The sequence below is a fragment of the Branchiostoma lanceolatum genome, chromosome 7, assembly GCF_035083965.1.
Source record: "Branchiostoma lanceolatum isolate klBraLanc5 chromosome 7, klBraLanc5.hap2, whole genome shotgun sequence".
In the NCBI taxonomy this organism is placed as follows: Eukaryota; Metazoa; Chordata; class Leptocardii; order Amphioxiformes; family Branchiostomatidae; genus Branchiostoma; species Branchiostoma lanceolatum.
The window spans coordinates 14,674,728-14,701,472 of NC_089728.1; the positions used below are offsets into that span (position 1 = coordinate 14,674,728).

Sequence of the window (26,745 nt, forward strand, 5' to 3'; positions counted from 1 at the left end):
ACCTTAAGTATATACTGGTAGCATCTGTACCTAAGATCACTACATTGTGTTAGGAACCAGTGTTATCGAGACCTTTTTAAAATGTCTTGAACACCTGGATTTGCAGTGTGCATACCTTGGTGGTTTCTGTGACTTCATTTTTTTTAAGTGTTGGTCTCAGGGTACCTGTCGGGATTACGAGAGTTGACATTCCATCTTGAAGTCCATAGATGGACCAAGTATTTATCTAAGATGTATTTCTTATTAAAGAATTTGGCTTGCCTCTTTGAAGAATTGATGTGCAGCACTTCAAAGACTACTAACTAATGGAAGAGAATTTCTTGACACACAATGAACTCTATTTGAATTGGTTCTCTTCTTCAGTACACGTTTTTCCTTGCAACTATTTTTCCATCTAGTTATCTGATATCATTTAGTGTAGAACAGTCTTGTGGGACAATATTGAAGAGAGCCTAGCATTTTTAATGATCGGTGACAATGCCAGGATTAAGTTTTACGCAACTGTCCTCGAAGAAATTAAGTCAAAATTTCTTTAATTGCAGTGCTGACCAGTTGGCTGGGTTGTTACACTAACGTATCACGATGTGTGGTCCTCTCGTACCACCAGGCAGTGCCTAGAGGAAAACACCTGTGTGTGACGTTATTGTTGCTCCGAACCCCCCTTTTGCCCGCACCTCTTACTCTAGGAGAACACACACAATGTGTATTGGGTATGTTTCTCTTAATGTATTTTTGGTTCAACAGCACTGATAATGAATGATAAATGCATATAGCAATGACAAGATTGAACATGACCTTCTCAAATCAATATCTATGACAGTTATGTAAAAAAAATCAGTCTTGAATTGGTCTTTTTTTTCATCCAAAAATTTCAGACTTACATTGTAGTGTATGCTTTGCTACTATGATATTTTTCTTTGGGGGGAAATCTTCAAAAGGCTGACGTAGGCATCAGATTTCACACAGAACATCTTTTTTCCATTAGGTCCTTCTGATGTAAATATACATTATACAACATAGCAAAGGGTCTTATGTCAAGTTAGTTTGCCCAAATTTTATAAACACCCCCATACCAGTCATACATGTAGTGTTTTATACCTACGCTATGCTGGTGGTCTCCTAAATAGTGATGTTAACGCGAATTATATACAAGAGTATTCTAGCTAGATCACACACTGGTAACCGTCATTCCTTTGGACAGGTGGATTTAGTATGAGCCGCCTCTGTGATTGCTCAGATTGCAGTATGGCTGAGTGGAGCGTACTTCAGATATATTGCAAGGTCAGCTCCAAGGTCGCGGACCTCCTGTCGCGACTGGAGCCCGTCTTGAAAGACAGCCACATGCCAGTTCCCTTGTTGGGTTTGACAGCAGGTTGTTATGACAATAGGTAGTAATCTTCAAGGGTTATCTGAAACATCGTCAATGCGCTGCCTACAAGATGTCACGGTGTTGACTTTGGCATTGGGAGGGCTGTGGCGGGAATGTGGACATAGCAGGAAACCGCAGGGAGCTGCAACCTATCCTCCGAGCTACGGCTTAAATTGAATTTCCTCCTAATACAGCTCTCATGGACAAATCCAATTCGCTGTAATTTTCCTTTTCCTCAACTTGCCACAACAATCCTAACATAGGCCAGAAAGGTCCAAATGTAACACAGCGATATGCCCTTAATGTACAACTTAGTCCAGCTCACTGCATATAGAGCATACATAAAGCTCTATCGAGAAGCGTAAGACGTAGCTTTGATTCTTAAACTTCAAAGAGGCAAGGATCAACATGCTTGTTGAAACCTCCCCACTGGGAAAAGCTAAGGAAGGCTGATAGACTTCACGCTGTGTGTGTTTGCCCAAAGCAAACTTCCTTGGGAGAGATATGCTTTGATAATGAGGAGTGTCTGCATCCTTACCTCTTCCATTTTCACTAGTCTTCTGTTCAGTCCACGAAGCAGACAAACGTCTGAATTTACAAGCTTGTTTAACAGTTGGCATCTACAATTTATAATGCAAAAGTCTTGACAAGAAAATTTAAAACCATTGCCACAAAAGTAAACTTCTTTGGGAGAGGCTATACTTTGATAATGAGCGTCTCCATTGTTAGCTCCCATGTGTTTGCTTCGTATGTTCAATGAACCTGGCAGCCATGCATATCTGGATTGAGTTGATTTTACGTAGTAGTGAAAGAGTGCTTATAAAGTTGGCAGCATTGTACTGAAAGTGTCTATAATTGACAGTTTAAAACATCTGATTGTCACAAACGCGTGCATGAGATAGAGTGGGACATGACGTGCAAAATGCTGCACACGACATCGCTTTATCTCCGTCACAGCTCTGTGTGTTGTACGCTCTCGTTCTTGCTTTCTTCATACTATAGCAGAATCATACAGTGAAAACATACCCAGCACAATGAATCATCAACTCTGTTTCCTAGTTTAAAATCCTAGTATAACTGCCCATAAATGCTTGTTTGTAGTTGATTCTTTAACGATACATAGTATTCGTGTTTTCACTACTACACATATAAATCCAGTTTGTTTTAGAGAGCAACGGCGGAATTATTTTTCCTTTCTCTTTCAAAACCGTGAAACCTGCCAAGCCTGCTTGCAATCCCAAGCAGTGTTGGCCTTGACCACTCACTCTTTCATTTGGAGCGATTTTATAAACAGGTCAGTAAATCTGACGACTTTCTCGGTTTCTCCATTTACTATCCATTACACCTCTCCGTAAACTTAAACACTACAAAGCTCGCTCCCTGGGCGCCAATCTGTGTCCAATGTTCCTCCCCCCAGGCAGTCCCACCTCTGGAAGTGCGTCCAGATTTCGGGGGATTGCAACTCATCCCGAGGTCTTGCGCCGGGGCCTTCCCGTTGATTAAGCATCCTTTGATCTCTCCCCTTCAGGATTCTTCCACCATCAACCATTTCCCCCTCCCCAGCTGTGCTGTACATGTAGTAATGTTGCTGTGGTCTTGATGTTTGTCCCTCTGGAATGATGCGGGAGATATGCAGAGCAGTATTTCAATGACACCCATGTTTGGCATAAGTTAGGGCTCAAATTACTTTGATTCTACGTTCCTATATCACTCAGATTATAGGAAGTATAGATCACTCTGAAAATGTATAGAGACAATTGAAAATATTGTGTCTATTTCATAGGAGGTAACAGTCAATACAGCAAACACAAATCCTTATGATGAACCCCTGAGTACATGGATTGGGTGCAGTTTGGTACAGGTACTACAGTAGACATCAGAAAGGCCTGTCACTAAAGTTTGTCCAAATATTAAAGATTCAATTCAAAGATTATGATAAAAGAAACATAATGGTACTGTACTGTAACAGCACTTTGTACAGTGTACAGTGTTTGTTATAGATTCAGTCACAGAAGACTGTTGTAACTTATGTTTATTGATATATAAAAAAAATATATATATATGTATATAAAGATAGCAGGATATAGCAGGAAAATGAAAGTTAACTCTTTAAAAGGATGACACTTCAAGCAAGAATTTTTGCATTCTCCTTACAGCATTCCTGGTCATTTTGCCACCTGTTTCAGATGATTCATGTCCACAAAAACATTTCCTACTTCTTTTGTGTCAGCACGCAGGTCTGAAGATAAGTGCAGTAATTGTGATGGATAAGGGCACAAAAAAGAAAGACTAATTGGAAGGAAGAATTCTTTCTTGGCATGCCACATTAGTGATGATAAACATTCAGTTTCCTCAATTTTGCACAAAGCCTTTTTCTCTACCATTTCAGTTAGCTCAAGTTGTTTTTATCTGAAAACCGAGTTTGCTGGTTTTGATGAAAGCAAAAGTCTCCCAAACAAAAGGTAAGAAATCATAATAGCAAGGCAAACCTTCACCCAATGTTTGTTGTCTTTGCAAGAAAACTGACATTTAGATGGACAGGGTAAGATTGTGACAGTCTATACTCAGCCACAGCAGTATCCAGTGCAGCCAGTTTCTTACAGTTGTAGAAAGAAAATGTCACTGGCAACATCTCGATATGCATTTGCAACCGTATTTGTTCTGCAAAGTAGATACTGGTAAAGTCCATATTTTACTCATTACTCAAGCAAGTCTTAGATAAATGTCATCGTTAGTTGCTTGCTTCAAATATTTATACGTTTTCATGTTTAGCTTCCCCAACTGTTCTCTGTTTTTGGAGGAAGTTTGTAGAGAAATCCTTGAACAGCATGTGACTAACACCATTCCAGCCTTTTCATCTTAATTACGTAGGACAAGAAGGGAAATATTTTTGGTACTTGTCACATGAGGATACAACCACATTCTCGACAAATCGCAAAGTGTTGCTCGTTCCGTGACTAACAAAGTTGCCGTCCCCGTGCCGACGACATTTTTCCGAGGCGCACTCACGCCATACAGTTTACCTAGAGAAGAGGGGTGCGGCTGGGAGCCACATGTGCACACAGTCTCTTGGACAACACGCTGAGTTGTGCTAGGTCTGTCTGCTGTGTTGACTGAACTATCTTGTACCGTTCTATCAATCTCTGTCAGGACGTCCGCCATAAAGCTTCTTGGGTACTTGAGAAAGTCCCGGTATGCTTTGTTCCCCGTGCCGTACGGTCGTGCCGAAGTGGGGTCGTGTTTTTATCTTCAAACGCGTGCCGGTATCGTCGGTCACTTCAAATTTGTAAACACAACTTACAGCCAGTAAACAAAAATCAACTTTAAAGTCAAGTGTCTCTGAAACTATGAACATTAACGGCAGAAAACGGAGATAAAATGATATACCAGTAGAAGGAAACTTGCTCGTTCAAATGACATGTGTTTACACATGTAGCCGCGACATGATATACAAGGCTTCAACTTGAATCAGATGTGCCAAATTCCCAGTGTTAATGACATTGTGGATGTTGAGGAAATTTGCACCCCACTCTCCCCGACTTATGCTGTAACCAATACAAAGTCAGTAAACGGAGGATCCCACAGGAGAATAAGAGTTAAAGGAAAGTTCAGACTAATGTTGGCAGCTCCTAACAGTAACAGGTACTTTTAATGAATCTATAAATTTTGAACTTGGCACTTCAATGTGGAAGAGAGCCAAGACAGTCCCTTAAGCTTTCTCTATACACAAGGACCAGACAGCTCTTATGTTTACTTCCGATTTCGTGCAAAATTTCTCAGTATAGAATGCGTCAAAGTTGTTATCTACAGAACACAATGTAACACATCGGCATTTGAGTCAGTGTCGCATGTTGTTTATGTGTAAAATACCATACCTTGGCAGGGATTTTTCTGTATGAAGAAAGGGCGGTTATGCTTTATATAAGAGATGAGCATGCTTGAACTCGAGTTGAAAGCCTGTTCTTTTACTTGTCATTACTGTTTATTACTGTCAGTCGTGAAAATGAAGTCATTAGAAATCAATTAAAGGATGTGAGAGAGGGTTGGGGTTCCAGAGGAGTTGATACAAGCATTAAAACTTACCTCAACGCCTTAAACATATCTGCCTCTCGAAGTGTGAGAAGTAGCATTTAGATCTATTATTAGAAGAATGACAGAAGTCATATTGGCTTGACAAAACTTGCAATGGCTTGAATTCAATTGGACACAATTTGGGATTTCATAATTCTTCAGACTACTTAGATAAGTTAGAAGACACAAGAAAAGTTGCCCAAACTTCCCATACTTTGTTCCTTCTGTGTTGTGTGTGCAATAAAGTTAATTTAAACATTCAAAAAGAGGTGCACCTGGCAGTAGAAAACATCAGCTACTCATGTCTGGAAATGCCACCCCTTGGGGAGCTGTGTCATGAAGCCCCAGCCCTCCCTGTGGAGAAGAATATAACCAGGGAGCTGGGGTATAATTGGTGCCGTATGCCTGCCCTAGGGTCCCTTGGTAAAGAGGGAAAGAAACTAGATATGCTACTTAGAGTCAAAAAGTCAACAGAGAACAGGGTGGGCCTCTCTGATACTGTAGATTCATGTACTTTCACACTGTTTTTATTTCATGGCGGGAGAGAAAAAGAGATTGTCGCATTTGAAAAATTCACTGTTGAAATAACTCTGGGGTACAGTAGTAATATAGTACATTGGAATCCTATAGTCATGGTGATATGAATTCGCGGTGGAGTTACCGCCAAAATAAATCCACTGCAAATTTTTAAAGATTTACAATACTCTCCCTGCAGGAAAGAGTATCTGCTTACCAACAGGAAAATGGGTGCGACTGATTATTATGTTGTAAAGTTTATTATGTTAGAAAGTTTATTCTCCAGTAACCTACAACCCAAACTTTTATTGCTTTCTAATATGTACTAGTAACAAGGTTCAGGAATTTTATGTTCTGGATGTGTGTATCTCAGAACATGTGTTTGCTGTCAATTTTGTTAGAAACCAAAACCGGGGTTTGCTACTTAGAAAACCTTTTTTCAAATGTTTTAGGTGAGTGTGATTGCATATATTGGTAGTTTGATAGCTGCAGCAACTGGCCTATTTGGGAACATTTTGCTTTTGTGCGTTCAGAAAAAAATGTAGGAAAAAATATGTTCAAATAGTTAGAAGGGCATTGAATTGCCAGTTATATGCTGCAAATGTCAGAGCTAGCCTATAGTGGAAATGGAATATTTCTGTCAGCTACTGAGATCTAGAGGAGACATTTAAAAAGAGCCTTAAAGTCCCAGCTCCAATTTAGCACAAAGCTGCCCTATTACAGTCTGAAAAGGGCCTCCCTAGTGGATAAGCTCTTCTACTTTGTTTTCCCATTGCAACATGTACTTAGGAAGACACACATGATCCAGGGTAAGGATGTTACATCCAGTCGGCACACGGAGCCAGAGGAGACCAGTGGTGTTGACATGAGTTGGCTGCCAGTCCTCCCCAACCTGCCAGCAATGGGCTTGACCATTTGCCCCTCGCTTGTAGGGGGTGTTTATAAAAATGGGTTTTCTTAGGAGGTTAGGAATTCTATTCAGTTAGTTTGTGAAAACAGTGTATATACATTTTTTTGGACCTCACTCTTTTGGATTTTTTTGTTTAGAAAAGCAATTTGAATTCCCCATCTCTAAAAAAAATCCTACAACATTTTCTCACACACACACACACAAAGAACTTTTCTGTCCTTGAATGTCAAAACCAAAAGATTTTTCCTCCTTTTAATAAGTTTCTTGCGTTCTGATTTGCTGTCTATGGAAAAACAAGCCATGTAGACTGAGCATTTCCACCAATGCAGTGTGTCCAAGGGAAAGAGAATTTGGTCCAAATTGATAGCCAGGGGTCAGCAGGAGGGAGATATGCTCTACTGTGATGAGATCATTTGTTCTGCATCCAAGAAAATGGCCCCGGACATGTGGCAAGCAGGTGGCTGACACTGAGAAGGGGCACCTCTTTCAGGATGTGGCAGTTTTGTTTCTTCAGGGCTTCCTGTGATATTAGAGTCAGGCATGTTTTCTATTACTACTATTAGACACTGTAGCGGAGGAACTTCTCCGACTTTTGGACTCTTGCCGGTTATGTAACTCGAGTCATTTATAGACACCTGTGAAAATTTACAGAGACAGAGCCAACGAAATTGTGAAGAAATAGAAGTTTCAATACACCAGTCTATTAACTTTCAACCATTAAATTGTACTACTTTCAGTGGAGGAGCTTCAATTATGAAATGACCTAACGGACAGTCATTGACAGTGCTTTATTTTTGGGAGAGAGTGCCTGATGGTTTTCAACAAGTTGCCGCTTTTTCTGACGTCTAGGATTTGATTTGGCACTGCTGTGGTAAAATGCGGGCTATTCACCCTTGAAATACCAGTATGTCAATGTCCAAAGCTTATGCTATACAAAAGTGTAATACATGAACCCTTTTGTATATGATGTCTGTCTCTTGTATGACAGATTGTTTGTGCCTCAGTATCTTCTATTATGTCTTCCCAGCGCATCGTTTAGTCAAGTTTACACATTTTTTGCTGACGTTCAGATTAAACTAGAACTGGAGCATCTTAATCTTTGGACTTGACCGACTCCTTTTTCTCTTCCAAGTAAGGCTTGTTAGTGAAGATATGTCTAAGTTTAGCAGCTTTCGTTAGCAGATGTCAGACACTACGTTCATGGCAGCTTGCCCAAGTTGGATCCTGCTTAGTGTTCTCTGCTGTCTCCCAGTCAGACTGCATTACATCCCAATTAAAGAGTGCTCCTTGGAGAGTGATTAGAAGTGTCATTAGATAAATCCAAATATTTGTGGTCGGAACAAGCAGAAACTGTAAACTTCTCAATTTTCTCTCAGTACACAACTCTGAACGTGTATTTCTTGTCCTTTGGACGCTAAATGCTCCTTGAAAGAAACCGTGACTCCTTGCAAGAAGTCAGAGTCACCGGTTGTGAGGGTCGACTTGGGGCAAGCTGGTTAAGATATCTTCTTGTGTGGCGTGCCTCCCTGGCCAACTCTTCCACTTCACTTGACAAGCGGATAAGATCTCCTGTCCTGAATACACAGCACAAATGGCCTTTTTTTTTTCCTCCTTCCAAGTTCTCTTGCCCTCTCTTCAAGTGGGGTTGGTTTGAGCTGGATGCCACCCAGTTGGTTCTTAATTAAATCGGACCAATGTCTCGAATTGTGGGCTTTCTTCTAGAGGAGGGGTTTGAGGATCATTTTGATTATGTGGATGTCACCCTGTGTTTGTTGTTGTTTTCATTTCAGGGAGCCAGTAGGTTGTAAGGGATGCCCCAGCAGGATCCTGCAACTTTGGGGAGGAGTCTTTACCCCTACAGCCCCCATTACCCTCTCCTGTCCCTGCCCCCTATTGAGTTATCTGAGAGAAGATCTTTTCACCCAGTTTGAATTAGTGAAAGTTTTCCTGGCAATCTCTTTATCCTGGGTAGTAAAACTATTTCCCCCTATTAGTAGATGATAGGGTGGGTCCAAAGCAGGGGACTGGGATAAGTGGGTTTAAGATAATCATTTTGGATGATTGACTCCCAGATTAGGGGTAGTCACTCATGCCCCATTCATCACAAGTACCAGGGGTTTTGTCTTGCCTATTGTGGTGGTATGGCCCTGGAACCATTGCGTCTTGGTCTCCAGGCACTGGCCTATAAAGGGAGGGAACAATAACGACAATTTCAGAGAAAATGAACATACAATCATTTGTAATCGGCCTTTTCTGTCCTTTTCTTGGAAGTCGGTCGCGGGGACTGGATACAGGGTTGGCGGCGTCTGTGCCACTTTTCGCACAGGAAACTTTGCGTGTGTGTGTACCCGGACTTGTACGTCAGAGTTGTCATTGGAGGAATAAGTTGAAGTGGGACCTCTGGCATCCATCTGTAAGGCTGACGTTATCCGGGGAAAAGGGTGGCTAGACATATAAACAACATACCTTCGCACATGTTTGTCCTGCACACAAGTAAACGTAATAACATAGCGGATGTAAACGTACTGTCCTCCAGCCATGTGGGAACGTCTCTCCATCCACCCAGGCCAGGGCCGTGGAATGTAGGACATTAGTTTTATACCTGAGCAAAGGGGGCAGAAAGGGTTATCACTCAAAAAGAAACAAGTCCCTCCCACCCCACAGATCACTGCTAATTAAAAGTGACTGCCTTTGGGGCACTTGCCTTACTGCCAAACCCCTTAATTATTTGCAGGGGAGATTTTAATCCGGGTAGCCTGCAGCCGACAGCAGGAAGCCAGCAAAGTTTGTGGCCAACATGTGGTGGTGGCTCCTCCCTCTTTGGCTGGGAGATTGGTTCGGCCCAAATTACAAATAAATTGCTCAGCACACGCACAGCAGCTTTATTCAGGTGCCACACCAAGTTGGACACAGTGCCAAGCTCCCACTACTGGGGAAAGTTGGAGGATTTCTGTCGGAGTTCACCCTGTGTAAAAGGGGGCATTCCTTACAAACGGCCGTGCTGATTGATTTACTAGTGGCCGGTTGGACCATTTGAAGACAAGGCACCAGCTCTCCACTCCGCTGACTTTTCTCAACACTGCCTTTGAAGGTTTGTTATTTCTCCGTTGTCAGTGGTCCATGGAACTTGTATACAATCTTCTCCCCGAGTTGTGATCCAAGATGGCTTATTGGAAGGAGGCGTTCGTCGTGCTCGTGGTGCTTCTGGAGTGTCGTGACATCTCGGCGTGTCCCGCCAGGTGCGAGTGTACAGAGGATCACGTCGTGAACTGTGGCTACCAGAGGCTGACGTCCCTTCCCCAGAACATCCCGGAGGATGCAGTAAACCTCTACCTGCACCACAACAACCTGCAGTATGTTCCTCAGGGGGCCTTCAGGAACCTACGGCGCCTGGAAGGGCTGGCTCTCACCTACAACCGAGTCAGCCAGATCGAGCCAGGTGCCTTCGAGGGCCTTACAAACCTACAGAGCCTGTACCTTGGCTACAACCTGCTCACAAACATCTCGGCTGATGTATTCCGCGGGCTGAGCAACCTTGACTTCCTGGTTCTCAATGGAAACGTGGGACTGCAGTTGAACAACAGGCCATTTGTGGACCTACGGAACTTGGGTGGTCTGTATCTAGGGGGTGTGGGGCTCCGGACAATACCCAACAATGCCTTCAGAGGCCTCTCCCGCCTCTGGTTCCTGGGACTCAGCAGAAACAATCTGACAACCCTATCCAGGGAGGTCGTGAAGCCATTGATTTCCCTGCGAGCAGTAGGACTCGCAGAGAATCCCCTGACGTGTAACTGCGAGCTGCTGTGGCTGAGAAAGCTGGTAGATACAGCTTACTTCTCCCTGTCGTCGGTGGAGAGCACCTACTGTACAGAGACAGATGAGATGTCGGAGGACCTGTTCGTCAGCATGCCCCTGACAAACTTTACCTGCAAGCCGCCCAAGATACTCAGCCACACGGTGCGCTTGGACATTCTGGAGGGGGACCGGGCCGCGCTGAGATGCGAGGCGACGGGCGATCCCGACCCCGTGGTCATGTGGCGGACACCGCACGGAGACTACATCACCCCCCAGTCCAGCCTGAAAGGTATAAAGCTGAAGGAAAGCACCCTGGTAATCCGCCGGGCTCGGCTGCCTGACAGCGGGTACTACACGTGCATCGCGGGGAACTCGGGGCAGAACGTCACGGTCTGGTCGTACCTAAATGTAACGTCGTGGGGAAGCGATGGCTTGTGGTCCACGACAACGTTCGCAACCACAACAGCAAATCTCTCTTCGACAAGTCCAGTCACAACAGTGGTCACCTCTGAGGGTCAGGTGGGCCTCAGTTTAGGAGGGGTTGCCATCGCCTTGATTGCCTTGGGTCTGGTTTGCATTTGCTGCCTTGTGTTCTTTGTAGGGCTGACTTTCATGCGTTTTCGGAAGAATCGGAGTCAGGACCACAGTATTTCCAGCTCGGAGCCTACCGTCCAGTACAGCCCGGCGGTACTCCACCGCTACGAGAGCGGATATGACACGCAAACAACAGAATTGTCTGACATCTCAGAAAAGCCTCCCCTTATGGCTTTTGACAGGACAGACATTCCTGAGCCTTCCCCGATAAGTTTCCAATATGGTTTTACAGACTTGGCCTCGAGCCCTAACCACACAGGGTCAAAATATCCCCACCAAAGTCAAGGCAACGGTCATGTAGGGAACGGATATAAGAACAGGCCGAACCGGTCGAAAAGGGATGCTTATTACGGGGACCTCGAAGTCCAACTTCCCCTGAATCCTTCTCCGAGACCTCCGCCCAGTGGACGGGAGGACGTTCGTAACCACAATTCTCTTCCAAGAGAGGGACAGGGTCCACAACAGTGAGGCAATGCAGCCAGGGGCTGGAGCGGACCACAGCAACAAGTGCAAGTATGACCCTGCACATGTTTTCTTTTAAACCAGTCCACTGGGGTGTTTGGGGCAAGATTTGGGCAACATGATTGATCAGGTTTTTGATGATAGTCCCGCTGGGATCGCCACTTAGAGGCTGGGGGATTTCAGGGATTTGGGGGAGATCTAGGCAGATGTATGGTTTTATTCTACACTAGTCTCCCTGTTTTTTTTTTCTTTCCTTACAGGGTAGCCCTGACCCGCTATTGTTTCTCTAGTAAATACATATTTTTGCTGAATTTCTCCATGTTTAAAGTATTTTTTGCTCGATCTATACTTCTGTAATCAGCATAGTATGTTTTTCGCTGTCAGGCGGGGTGTTGCATGGGGAAAAAATGACTTTTTAAAAAAAAGACATAAAGAAAAACAAACAAAAGGCCACTGAAACAAGCCCAAAATAGGCAGAAGCGTTGCTGCGTAAGGCAGAAGCCTTCCGTTTACTCGAAGATTAGAGGGTGGTCTGGCCCTTACAAGCGGTATCCCCATTCATACGTGGGTATCACCTGGTTGAGCATTCCTCACATGGAGGTCACTTCCGTTGCTGTGCACATGTTGTTCCCAAAATAAGCAAAAAGGCCAATGGTTAAGGATCTGAGGGTATCGCAGAGCATAGTTGACATAGTTCACTCCTTCCCCCATGTGGGTTTTGGCCGTTGCATGGAGGCTAGGCGAAACCTTTCATTTTGGAGTCTCCAAACTTGGCAGAAGAATTGGCTTGTGTGAACCAAACAAAAAGTTTGTATGTTTTTTAATTTCCTTATCATATGGCACTATGTAATTTTAGAGAATCACAGGCATAGAAGTACATACACCTGAGGAAAGTTATGCACGTAGTTGTAAAATGTTTCAGAAGTTGTTTTGTTCTTTAACAGTGCTTGAAACTTAGTAAATCTTGCTCGTTAAACCAACCCTTCCTGGTGCGAGGGAACTGAGTTTACCAGTAACAGATCACACTACAGACTGGCTAATTGGCCAGCTTCCAGGCCCTGACATGTTTTTTGTATAACAGTGATCATGTTTGGAAGGTTCCTTTGAAGTCCGTTTGATTGACATCGCCGTCTAACAACTGTGCTAGTTTGGAAAGTCTCACATCTGACAAAGGAAACGGCGACAACTGTTATTGCGGAAAGAAATCATTTACAAAAGTTGTTACAAGTATAACCTTTGTAATCAGTGGAAGTACACTTTTTAAATCAGACAGACAGATCTCAAAGGCCAAACTGAAAGGGTAGGTTTTTTTAGAAGTTAAGGGTTCTATTTATATAGGATTATGGTGACAAAGAGCCAGTCATTGTGCGTTTAATTGGGTACTTGTGCCATGGCACCTTGCAGATGAGTTTGTCAACAGAGACTAGACCCCTGCTAAGTCCTGTGTCAACAGTAGCATGAGGTGGGGCACTTGCCCATCCTATATCTGCCCTTTCCTGGTAATTATGAGGAAATATCTTCACCTTTGGTGGGGAGGGGGGCATACCCCTGGTTGGAGGGGTGGGGTGAAGATGTGGCCTGGACATCAGGAAAGTTTTAGGATAGGAATCCAACGCTGGTGCTGTCAGAACTGGATCTAATAGAGCTTCCTGCGAGCTGTCAACCACAGGATAGCCTGGAGGTAGTTTCTGCTTGTTTTCGCAGTCTGTGGACCGTAACCTGTATTAGACAATATAGGTCATAAATGGTCAGATCTGGACTCTCACCAGACCATGAGGATTAAGGCTTTAGATAGCTATAAGTAGACTGTAGATCAGCAAATATTGCTCAATTAGCCTTTATGTTTTGTGAACCTATCTAGGTTAAGTGGCTGGCTTAGTCTGGAAAATGTCTTTGATGGTTCTATTGTAGTGCTGTCTGCGGCACTTCAAGTCAAGTGCCAGGCTGCTGTTATTCCTTTGAGACCAAATAGTCAAATGCCAAAGTGCCAGGCAAAAATGTTCACCACCAGGATTTCATCTGTGGTTTGGAACAACTTTGAATGATAGAGATAGCACAGGAACATGCTTTGATATGTAAGGGTACTAACATGTGGCATGAGTTCTGATAGATACACTTATAGTGGTGCTACATTGATATTATTTTACAAACTGTCAGTGCCTTGCTGGAATCTGAATTGATGCGATGGTCTATGATCGGAGCACACAAATGTTACATTTCAGTAAGTTTTGGTGTTGTGTACTACAATAGCTTTTCTACGTCATGCTATGGATTCCATGACATTTCAACATGCAGGAAAGAGGGATTTTTCTTATAGATTCTATTGTCACCACATATTTCTTGACTCTTCTTCTGTCAATCCGCCAGCCCCCACAAGACAATTTATGGAATAGCGGCCAAGAATTTATTTCACTGTCCTAGATTTTATAATGAAAAACATAATGTGCATGGAATAGTTTTCCCATGCATGTCAAACTGTTCCAAACTCCTCATGGGGTAAACTGATAGCTAGTGCATCTGCTTTGTTATAGTATGTCAGACTTGTTGGTTTTCATAAAAGAAGGAAACGTAACTAGTGTATAGGAATGCAAACTGCTTTACAACATTGTAGTATACTATCTCTTGGTAGATTTATTCTTTAAAAATTAAAGCATGAAACATGGTAGGTTTACCTTTAATTCATGAAACATTTACATATACAGTAGGTGTTCCCACAAAGTAGGCCAGACTCCTGTCACACAATACTTCCTGAAATGCTTTCTTGAGTTTGTTTATTTGGTTAGTCTACACTTAATCCTACAGATAAGACAAGGGGTGATGCTATTACCGAATCTTATCCATCATTGCAAATAAGAGGCTTTCCTTGTTTATTGTTGATCTGTGCACTCTAGAATCAATTTAACAGAATGGCAAAGTTTTTGTTCTACACTCAAGACCCACGACAGCAGTACATGTATGTATGACTACATGTATATTGAAAAGGCTTTGGAGCATTGTCAACATATCAAGCGAGCTGAATGATAGTGCAAGTGGAGGGCAATGTTTATACTATCAAGTACCCTTACCATTCCTCTTAACATGTTTTGATGTAGTTCTCATACTACTTTGGAGGAACTAGACTGTTTTTTTGTTTGTTTTTTACAGTTTTACATCTTTTTATTATAAAGCATTTCACAATAGTAGATTGTCAAAGGTTTTGGGTGCCATACCAATTTAACCTTTAGCCAGTTAATGTAGCAGCTTGACGCCAAATTTGTATTGGTTATAAGGTTAGGCAGCAGGGAGAAGGTTAAAGACCATTGTACTTTCCTTTCCCAAGAGGTGCTCACTCAAGGAGATAACAACTCTGTCTGACCTTGCAGTCAACTTGACCTTTTGCGGCCCCCCTCCCCCATGAGCTGACATTTACACAACATGCTGTTTGCGCTTCTGGTCCAGAAACATATGTTCTCAGAATGTCGGCAAGTCTCCCCAGTCCAAACAAGCTGCTTGCACAGGTTTTCCCCAGTCCCTTACTGTATTTGCACTCCTGTATCCAAAGTGTCAATGGCCTTGTTTAGTCCCTAACATGCAAACAAACTCCTTCTGTCGAGTTGGAAAGAATTTCATCCCTGTTCTATTCCTGCATGGCCATGGGACGAATCGTGATGGTGGTATTTGAGCTACATGTATAATTATATATAAGCATGTCATACCAGGATTTTTCTATTCTTCTTAGTCTTATCGGACATCTTTTCTCAAAATTCTGACAGCTCTTAAACAAAGGTTGTTTTAAAAGATAGTTAAGATTTTGGCAGCTTACTGGATGTATAGTTATGGTTTCAGAATAGATTTAAGGTACATGATGAACTTCCCTTGACTTATCATACTACAGTATTTCCTTATGCGCCATATTATAACCTTTATACTTTTTTTTAACTGACAGTTGATTAGAGTTTTCAAATTCCCTGTGTCCCATCCAACTTTAGAAAGACTGGTGTTTCACATTTCTTACCTCCATGAAAACGAAGGTATTGTTTTCGGTCTGTATGTTTGTTTGTTTGTCTTGGTGTGTGTGTGTGTCTGCAGTTGTTTTTGTTGAATGTGGAGATCAAGATCAACAATCGTGTTTGTTTTCCTGTTTCTCCTCAGCCGATCATGAGTCTAGATACGCAGACGAAGAAGAGGCTCCACGCGGCGGCGGGCGCAACAGAGGGGCTTCCCAGAAGTCCTCCAGCAAAGGCGGTGGAGGCGGCGGGGGCAGGCACAAGCCCTCCCCGCACAAGCCTTCTCACAAGTCTCCTCACAAGTCTTCCTCGCAAAAGTCGTCCTCGCACCACAAGTCTCCGCACAAGTCGTCCTCGCACAAGCGGTCAAGGAACGACAGCGGCGGTCGGGGGAGCAGCGCCAAGAAACAGCGCAGACACTAAAGACATTCCAATGTGTTCAGTCAGTAGTCCTTTGGACTGCTGCAGAGGTTGACGTTTTGAGTACACTATGTGAACTCAATGGGGGAGCAATAGTTCAGAACTGCAGCGTTGTGTCATTATGTGTATGGAGAGCATAGCCCCAACATGAAAAAATAATGAATAAAAACACTGCATTCATAGATACACGCTGTTCATTTTACCAGTGCACAGATTGTCAAGACTTCTCTTGAAGTGGTAGTTTCAGTAGGGCGAAATCTTTAAAAATCCATTGTACAGAATACTACAGATGTCTTTGGTTCACTTGTGTTTCATGTGTTATGTATCCAACTAAACATTAAAAAATGTATTATTTACATGTAAGTCGTGACAGGTGTTGTTTGAATAAGCCTTAAAGGTGTTGTTTTTGAGAGGCTGTACTTATAACAGTTATACATTCTCCTTTTACATATACAGTATCGTACGGTATGTCCAATAGGTATGAGATGTTAACATACATACATGTATTCATGCAGCCTCTGTTCAAGTTACTGGTAGCATTCATATGTGTGTGTGTCAGAAACTATGATGCATCCCACATGTACCATGCATTCAAAAGCCACTGTGTAGTAATGTTGAATTTTGATATTTTTGTACAAGGTCAACATATATAGGGACCCAAAACAAATAGAAGATATGGTGTAAGTGCTGCAGTTTGGCCATTGAAAATCTGGTACTATAGTCTATCCTGCTGTCAGTGGTTGCTAGCCCAATGCCACATCGTTTTCAAGTTCGTTCTTTGAAAGGTTATAGTGGAAGTAAACCTACCCTTTTAGGCTCCATGAAGATGGAATGAATTTGACTACTTCTTGCCTACATTGGGCTGTAAAAAGTCAAACTCTTTCTGGTTGGTAAATAACAGAATACCATGGTCTGACACAAAGTCTGATTTACGAATTCCAATATGTTAAAAAGCAGTTTTGTGTCTTGGCCATAAATCAACTTCAATTTTGTTCCTTGACTTTTGGGTTTTCTAAACTTATAGTGAATGAAGAAAACAATATAAAACAGAACTAGGGTAGAGGGTTTGCTTTTTAATCCATAAAACATGTACAGTTTCAGAGAGTGACTGTGATAGTATACTAAGGTTCTTGTTTCGTTCTATCAACGTTCTGTTGTCATCTTGTACTTGATCTTCCTCACCCCTTTTTTTGTTATTTCTATGCATGGTGAGTAAGTTGTACACTAAATGTACATGTATCGTCTAGCCATGGGTGGGTATTGAGCGAAGTAGCTGCAGTTATGCAGTCTAATACTTTCGTATTATTTGATGATAAAAAGCAAGACTACAGTATACATGTATGTAAAAAGTAGTCAAATTTTCATTCTCAGATTAGAGACTGATTGCATAAGTTATTGTTGTCATTTCATGGAAGAGGGGTTCATTTTTGTTAACAACCAACTTAAAGAATTATTGTGGCCTTATCTTATTATCGGTGATGCCAGGAGTGCTTTTCTGGAAGACCAAAATGAAAACAACATCTTCTGTGTACATTTGCGATTGCTGTATTCTCTTACTGCCATCAGTTCTTTCAACACAAGGGGAGATGTTACAAAGTTATAGACAAAACAATGTAGGGGTGGGAGCGACAGGCTCAAATGCATTCTCTCTTTCCCATGGAAAATGTAGATAGAGACAGATATTTCTTTAAAGCTGCACAAATGTACACAGACCAGGCTACTGAATTTACATCTGAACTGTCACAGAGGATCAAGTTTGGAAGGGGTGAGATCAAGAAGGAAGATTGAAGGAAAAAAAACAGAAAAAAATATGAATTTTCATATTCTCTTGATCAGTGTGAAAGGGGTGTACAAAACTTTAAATTGGATGATGTTGTCAACATATTTTCTTCTACTGTATGTTGTTATTGAAGATTATTTGACAGTAAATGTACTAGAAGTTTGAAGACTACATTTTATGTGTACCCCAGAGCGCATCTCATGAAATGTTCTTCATATTTCACCATCTTGTATATTACATGTATGTGTGGAGAGAATGTGTGCGTCAGGTTGTATCCGGGAACCTTTTAATTTTGAGCTGCGTGATCTGAAAAATATTTGTACTCTGTGGACCACACATGTTCCGGACTAAAGGTTTGTAGTCAGTAAGGTAACACCCCCTTAACATATCTGTCATTATCAAATTGCATAAACAGTGTGTGCTCTTTCCTTCTGGGTGTACAGAAAGCCAGTGCTGTAGTAGAAAACATGTCATTAAAGTCTTATGGAGGATTTGAAGGGCTTGTTGTGCCATTCTTGACCCAAGGCCCTTATCTTGTAGCTGAAAGCAGGGTCTTATGCGATAGCTCGCACGTGAGGTCAGAGCGGGAGGGGGGTAGCTAGATACCTGCTTTGAGTACCTTGCTCAAAGGCTGTTTTGGTATACTAGTATTATCCCACAAAATACACACATGTATTTTGCAGGCAGAAACTTTAAATCAACTTTATGTACATGGAATAAATTCATTTTAGAAATTAAAGCAGTAATATCAGGCGGAATATTCTAGACTGTACGTCGTGCTGTTGAGTTGGTGTAATTCCAACATGCTGATGAAACTTCAGTTACAACCAAACACTGCTCAAAACCGATTCCTTGTCCCTGTATCTTCACAAAAATCAAAATGTGTGTTTGTTTGTATTGCATACCCGGTAAACTGCCTTATGACCTAACAAACCAGGTTTGTACTGAAGTGTACAAGCTGCATATCCAGACAGAATTATTTGATCCACTCACACCAGGAAGGACCCCAACTCTTTTCATTAAGTGTGGTGCGTTCTTTTATGTGCTCGATGTGTGGCTCTCCTTAAACACAGGACCTCCATTTAACATCCTATTCGAGGCACGTCCCTAACCAAAGCCAGGTACTCATTTTTACCTGACCATGAGGCAAGTGATGAAACTCGTGTAAAATACCTTTCCCAGCCATTACGTTGCAATGCAATAGTACAATGTTGATGCCTTTTAAGCAATTTTGATGCCAACCAATGCCTGTATAAACTAATGGAATCTGAAAGCTTGCAAGAAATAGAAAAGTAAAGTATTTCGAGCTCTGTATACAGATATACATGTGTATCCACAGCTGATGCTATCTCTGCACAGAATACAGGGACATAATCAGCTATTCCTTGATTGAAATCATCTTGTTATCTTAACTGTAACTACTTAATTGAGACAACAAGTGTCCAGTGCACTTTAATGCACATTTGGGTCCCACTGGTACAAACACATCAAATAATACTGTACCTCACAGTTACTGCAATGACAAGCTTCACTGAACTACATTCACCAAATGTCATCGCCCACACTTATCAAGACAATTTCCGTCAGTATAGCCGGCTAAAAATTCACCGTGGAAAATTTGGTAACTTGTCACTGATTGGCCCACTGGAAAGAAACCATTACGGCCCCGAACAACGAGAGTTCGTATAATGTGGGCCACAATTTCTTGTGTTGGGGCAAAAGGTTTAACTTAAACCATGTTACCCGCCACAGACACACATGATCTTTCGAACTTACTTCAGACACCTGTTTCCCTTGTATTTATGGCCGACCCCGTCAGATACTGTCAGTAGTGGAAAACTCCATTTTCACCCCAATTTCCTGCTTGAGTAGTCGCAGAGAAAAGACAGCCATATCAGCTCTCTCTTAAGAACCCGGTACATCATATTGAAACACAGCACTGTAATGTCATAAAAGAACCCAACACACTTATCGAGAAGAGTAGGGGTGCCCCGTGGGCTTAGCCCAAAACGCGAGCCGTTGCGAAGTCGCATTGCACTAACGTTACCACTAGCTACTTGAAAAAGCATCATGCTTCACCTCAATCGATGATGTCTGCTTCACATTTTAATGTCCTTGGTTAGAGACACTCTCCTTGCGTTGGATAGAAAGTTCAGCACTTCTTCAGTAGATGAACGTAAATCATGTGTGATTCAAGGTAACAAAGATATTCATAGAAGAGGCAAGAAATAAAGAGCTTTTTCTTCATTTATCAAAGTTTTTCACTGTAATCACTCCGTTGCGTTCAACCCCAGTGTCCTGAATGAGCCCAGATACCTTCTGTACAATGGGACAAAGAGCGCGAGCCTGCCCTGGAAAGGCGACGGACCTGTCACTGGGCACGAACAAAACTGCCCTGCTGACTGTGTCATTGGAACTGCCTATTTTCTTTTTGACCTCCCGCCCTTTTTGCCCTCGACCTTTCTTTCTGATCGAATGTAGAACAATCTAATTGACAGTGTCCGGAACCCGAATCCGACTGATTTGGTGACTGGAAAATAGCTGGGATTTAGCCACACCTTTTGATATCCCGAGATGTAGTTTCAGCTGTAGCAAAGAAATGAGTTAGGCATCAGAGGCTGACAGGAAAGCAAACGCAATTACTGTATTTAATTGAAACATCAATTTTCTCAAATACCGTACAACACACGCATACTTTTAAGATCATTAGACAGAGCGAAAGAAACGAATTTCGGGTGACTATAAAGTCATGTTATGTAACGTTAGTGAAACTTGATCAAACTTTGTTTTCATAAACTTTCTGGAATGATTTGTCAAATATATGACAACTAACGATTGAATGTAAACATTTACATTTTTAGGATTACAGTTTCGGTCCTGATAACATTCGTCTGTATACATTTGCTTTCCGTATTATTACGGAAGCCGGAGTATTAGCGTTAACTGACTTTCCTCTTAAAATAGCGGTGCCAGTAGAAGTTATCACAAGGCCACAACACGGTTTCAGCTAGCTGGCGTCTTCTTCCTGTTGGTCTAACCTTTGACCACAGACACCCCAGATATATCACTCATTCACGTGTCTTCTAGTAGTTCTACAGCGTCTAATGAATCGTTCAAAGATCACTCATTTCTCCAAGGGACATTTGAAGCATATCGCGTAACTTGAGACGGGAGCCGAACGTACACAGCTTCAAAATCTCTTCCTTTTTTAGAGTGACAGGTTTTGTAAAATTGATGAGTTTTAGAGAAGTGCCCTGGCCGCCACACAGATAGGGCTGGTAATCCAAACCCGGAAAGCGGACTACTGCGTTTTCGCGCCGGGCTACTGTTCAAGTAACGTTAGCGTGGAATTCAGCCATGAACGGCCATATCTCGGCCTTTACTCCATGGCCAGCCGTGAACGCTGCTTCGACCTACCTCCGCTCTGCTTTCACGACTGGCCACTGTTCAGAAGTGATCTTACTCTAGTGAGACTTTTGGACCGGTGTTCACTTGTTGGTCGCCGACATCTTATAACGTTAGTCCGCGATCTGGAAAGTATGTCTAAATACAGGGGCAAAACTGCATAAACACCGTTGATAAGTACATGAACTGTGTACAGAGGTAACGTTAGTGTATACAAAGGCACTTATTTACTCAAATATGGAAGATGATACTGTACCATATACATTTTGTGTCCGCGGCAGTGTGTTTGTCTCAATAAGAATTCAATTTTTGGAGGCTGCATTATGTATCATTTTGGCGCCAAAATCTTCATGTAATTGACATTTACTGCCGCATTTCACACTTCTTGGAAGACTTTAGAAAACTTCCCCCATGGCCCGAAATACATGTTTGCAAGGAGTAAGTTTAAGACATATTCAGTGCGTTTTACAACAGGGAAAGAGGCTTGCCATATAACAGAAGTATACGTTTTCCGATATTTTGGGCAATCTACGCCATTTTGTTTCCTCATTTTGCAGCTTCTTCTTTACGAGTAGGGTCGCAATTCTCTTTTGATTTGTCTTTAGTTGGAAACGGACGAAAATTTATGCGTGCATGGATGTCATCCATATAATGAAGTCAGCGCGTCCTATGCACGCGCTTTCCGAATCGGAATACTTTTTCTTGTCTTGTTTCTTGTTCATTTTCACGATCAGATTCCGCCAAACATCACTATAACTTAAATCCTTTTAGGGTTGCGAGCCTAACATTCGAATACATTGTTGAAAATTGATACTCCCACAATAGGACCTACATGTACATGTCTGAGTATCTTCTTGGCATTGTAAGAATGCCTCACAGCGGAAGAAAAGATATCTGCAGAAAGTCGTCGTACTACATTCTGAAGTATTGTCTGGTCAAATATCTTTCTTTTGCATTTGGCGCCCAGTGTTGAGGCCGAGCCGACCTTTGATTCAGCACTTGAACACCAGTGACGTTTGTATATTGTGCCCATTGTTGTTTAGAGAAGAGATATCACTTGCAATATGCAACATGCAGCAACTTCATTTTGCCCAGGATCGAACCGGGGACCTTTCGCGTGTTCGGCAAATATGATAACAAATATGATAACAGCGGAATCTGGAAATTATTTCTACCTTATCATTATAACGCGTATTATCATGTTTTCCCTCCAACACTGTGTGCACCTGTTAAATGTTTGCTCTTATGTGACTGTAACGTAGTTATTGTGCGCCATGCTGGAAAGTTCTTTAAATCTTGAAGAAGCCAACTAAAATGTGAAACTGTCTGTAATTACAGTCACTTAGAATTGATTTATGTGCATGGCAGTTTATAGATCTGACTCTTCTTTGTTTAGCAAACTAACATCAAAGCTGTGAACTGATACACATTTCCTTGATATGTATTGATGGAAGCCAAAACATGTAGTACAACGGACGACAAACTTTATTGTACTAGAACTGCATGGCAAACCAATGCTTAGGTCCCAATTGGAAAAGGGGCCCCGCTGTGTAGTTCACGGGCTTTTTTTTTGCATTTGAGTGTGGCCCCTACGTGGCCCCGTGGGGCACCCTGCGGCTGTCGGGCTATTTTGGGGGCCGGCCGGGACCACGGATCATTCTAGCCCGGTGGTAGCCGGTAACAAATAGACGCCGTGAGCTCCCTTGTGAGCTCCTGTCCGCCTGTCCACCGGGACAAATTTGTGGCCCGGTCCACCCGGGACTACACCCCCGACGGGCACCCGGGTGCAATTGGGACCGTAGCATGAGTGAGGATAGTACAGAGCATCAAAATTCACAACTAGCTACGCGGGTCAACACTTCTGTAAACGAGGCGTATATGTGCTACTTACATCAATAACAATTCCGAGGAGCTACATAATGAAAGTACATACTGTTACATACTGTTACAACCGTTTTGGTGCCAGGAACTGCTGCCTCACTGTATTTATTTATAAATCTTAAGCTAATGGTAGTCTCTTCAGTTAACTATGCTTTGCACATGCGGCGGACGAAGCTGAAGGCGCATGGCCGCAAAACAGGACAATAGTGCCTTTTCATGAAATCGAAGGTCCACTAACGCTCAACTAAGCAAGCCTACATATATATATATAATATACTTGTACATCAATCACAGTACAAAGTTTACACTACAAACACCAAATGTGTGTCTTCTAGCTCTAAAATCTTTTCTATTTCCTATACAAGCATGAATAGTTCTCCAACACAACGCAATTGCTCTTCATGTCATCGATTCTGTTCTAGGTTGTTTGGCTATCAAAGGATTGTGAAACATAAACTTCAGTTATGATATTTTACGCTAGGATGAATTGACAAGTCTAGAGGATTGTTACAAACAAGCCTACCTCTACCCATGTGGATGGGCGATGATACCCTGCGCTGGTCATGTCCCTTGTCCAGTTTTCTTATCCCAGTCGAGATGTGTTTTCTACGTACATCGATATGTACTTGCATGAACACAGCTAGTTCTGTTCCTAACATGTCCAGATTTATTCCAGAGTCTCGTTTCGTTTCACTTTTCCAAGGCAGCAAATTCATTTTAGTTCCTTCTTTCGGTGTCTCATCGTGCATCTTCAGGGTTGATCTTCGTTTCACGGGCTTGTACCGTCCTACAATGCCGACTTCGGACGCTCTGGTAGGTGCTCTGAAGCGAATTGGTCCGTTGTGTGCTCTACCGTTGCCCCGTCGGTGTCGGTGCTCATCGTTGATGTAGGGACGTCTGATGATTATGCATCAAAGTGCATCTGTCCGGGAAGAGTTTCCGTTATGAACTCTCCGGAACATGCCGTTGGTTCAGCATGTACTTCTGCTATTACTGTTTGCTGGAATGGTCGTCGCTTTGAAGTGGTCTTAAAACCATGGCATTCTGTACGCGTCGCTAGTTCTTGGCTCATGTCCGTCTGTGTTGTCTTTAGCTTTTGTGCTTGGTCGGAATGTGTGTTCTCCTCCGTCGGCTTCAGGCCTTCTGAAGATGTTTGAGGTGGGGTCAATTCTCAGTGTCCGGCTCGCCTTGACCTGGACAGGTGATAGCGGCCATCTCTAAGTCCTGATGCCGCGGTACCGGTGCCGGTGCCACAGGTGGGTTGGTTGGCAACCCACACAGCTCCTTACAGGCTCGACGAAAGTCTGGGAGCCGAAAGCTGTGGATGATGGGGTTGGCTATGGATGATACCGTCAGGAACAGGAGGATGGCCACGTGATCAGCGACAATCAGGACGTATTGTTCTTTACCGATTACAGCTCGTGCCATGGCCACCTGGAAAAAGGTAGTGGTTACGAAAATGGGCAGAACAATAGCATGCGGCGCCATCTTTTTGAATGCCTTGGTCTGGAAGACCCACAAGTTGCGGTTCTCATCCCTTTCCTGTTGCCTCCTGGCTTCCTTAAAGACGCGGTAGTAGATCATTGGGATAGAGAGAGTGATGAGTAAGAAGACAAACAAGTTAATGTTTCTGAGAACGGCACTCAAGGCGACACTGTTCAGAGGTTCAATCTCACATGGCATACCGTACTCGGGCAGTCCGCCGAAAACCGGAGGCCCTAGTCCGAAGAACAGAGAGAACGCCCTGATCATTAAGATGCCCACAACTACGCGTTTTGTGGTGACTTTGTCATGGTAGCGTAGGGGATCGCACACAAAATAATACAGATCTATCGCCATCATGAGATATGTACCAACCATAGACAGCACAGATGTGGGCGCTACCAGTAAAAAGGCCGAGCACCACAGATGTCCCCCGCTGACATCTTGCCTAAAAAGTGCATAGATACGGATGGGAATCAAGCAACTGGTGAAGATGATGTCGTCTACTGCCAGGTTACATCGTAGGTAGTGGCTGGGTTTTTGCAAATACTCTTTTTTCCAAACCAAGAATGAGTAGCAGGCCGCATCCTACCGACAGTAGGAGACTGATGACGAGGTCTATCGTCTGGACATTGACGGAGGTTGAGCCGAGAGATAGAACATGCTTGGTACCATCTTTTAGAGAAGGATCATCGACATCTTCTTCCATATTGACAGCCAAAAAGCACGAAAAGACGTCGGTTCGTCGCTTAGCTTCGGGAAAGTGTTCTCCCTTCTGCCAAGTCCTAGCTGAACGGACAGACGAAGGAGCAGTACTGAAGACAGCCAATTTATTCAGAGGCTGAAACGTGATATGTTAGCAAGAAAAAATGTTGTTTGTGACAACCTTTGTGAATGAAGCTCGCCTCTGACGTCGACGGTATCCGGCGGCTGATCTTTACATGACGTTTTTAATAACTTTTGTTTGTTAGCAACCTTTGTACCTGAAGCTTTCGATGCCCTTCATCTTCAAATTATTCTATCAATATGATCCGAGCGCCTGTGTTATCTAACACATAGAAAGAATTTCCTAATAACTGCTATGTTGTTTTCATATAGCTGTTTTTCTACCAAGGACAGGCTAAGTAATGTTAACAGGTATTAGATTATTCTTGTTATTCATGTCTGACGTAAAGCTAACGAAAGGCATCCCACAATGAAGGACATGGAAACGGCAACCACATAGAAATTTCTAGCAACAACAGTTATTACAAAATTCTACCAATTATTAGATATCAACCGATGAATACATATACATGTCACAACCCACCAATAAATATGCATGTATATTACGCCTGACGTCGACAGTATTCAGCTGCTGATCTTTATATTACGTTTCTATTAACATTTATTGTTATCAACCTTTATACCCGAAGCTTTCGATGTCCTTCATCATCAGATTATTACACATAGGACGAATTTTTCAATAACTGCTATGTTTTTTTCATATATCTGTTTTTTTTTTACCAAGGACAGGCTATTAGAATATTCTTGAGCCGAGAATGGATCGCTCAATGAAGGACATGAAGCTGGTGTATTACGCCTAATGGCGGTTGTACCGGCTATATAGATACAGATACATGGGAAAGGCATCCACATAAAGGTTCCCAGCAACGACAGTTATGAATAGATTTTTGCAATCATTAGATGTCAACCGATGAATACTTGTCACAATACTACTAACGCTACTGCTTGTCACAACGCATCCATAGGCTTGTATGGTGCAACTAGATCCCCAAGCCCAGAGGAATCAATCTGATTTTTGCTCAAACAGATGTTGTCGATGCCAATCACTTTGATTGTGACTAAACACTCCTATGAATCCGAGCGAGTGAGTGAGAGTGTATCCCCCCTCTCACTGGACCCGCGGCACGCTGGCGGCGTCGCTGCGTCTTAAACTGGATTTGTGGTACCCTTGACTTTACAATGGGAATATCATTCAAAACGTACAAATATTGGCAGTTTGCTAGGGTTCACCACCGCTGTGCCCTGTATTTTCTCATGTTGTTCAATCAAAGATCGAGAAGAAAAAAAG

The 26,745-nt window shown here is 42.7% G+C and overlaps 2 protein-coding genes across 3 annotated transcripts in view; one reads left to right on the plus strand and one right to left on the minus strand.

The window, feature by feature from the left end:
• LOC136437820 (FACT complex subunit SPT16-like) overlaps window positions 1-18,400 on the plus strand; it is a 45,780-nt gene extending 27,380 nt beyond the window's left edge. For both annotated transcript variants that reach the window (XM_066432317.1, XM_066432318.1), the window contains one exon: window positions 15,849-18,400. In XM_066432317.1, coding sequence (XP_066288414.1) covers window positions 15,849-16,126 — 278 coding nt within the window. In that variant the 3' untranslated portion in view covers window positions 16,127-18,400. The remainder of the gene's footprint in view (window positions 1-15,848) is intronic.
• Window positions 18,401-24,353: 5,953 nt separating this feature from the next.
• LOC136438384 (adenosine receptor A2a-like) lies at window positions 24,354-25,028 on the minus strand. The gene has a single exon (XM_066433154.1). It carries the CDS (start codon window positions 25,026-25,028, stop codon window positions 24,354-24,356), a length of 675 nt encoding a protein of 224 aa, XP_066289251.1.
• Window positions 25,029-26,745: the final 1,717 nt, after the last annotated feature.

Coding starts and splice junctions, on each gene's coding strand:
- LOC136438384 (XM_066433154.1), bottom strand. CDS start 25,028: ATGGCGATAGATCTGTATTATTTTGTGTGCGATCCCCTACGCTACCAT.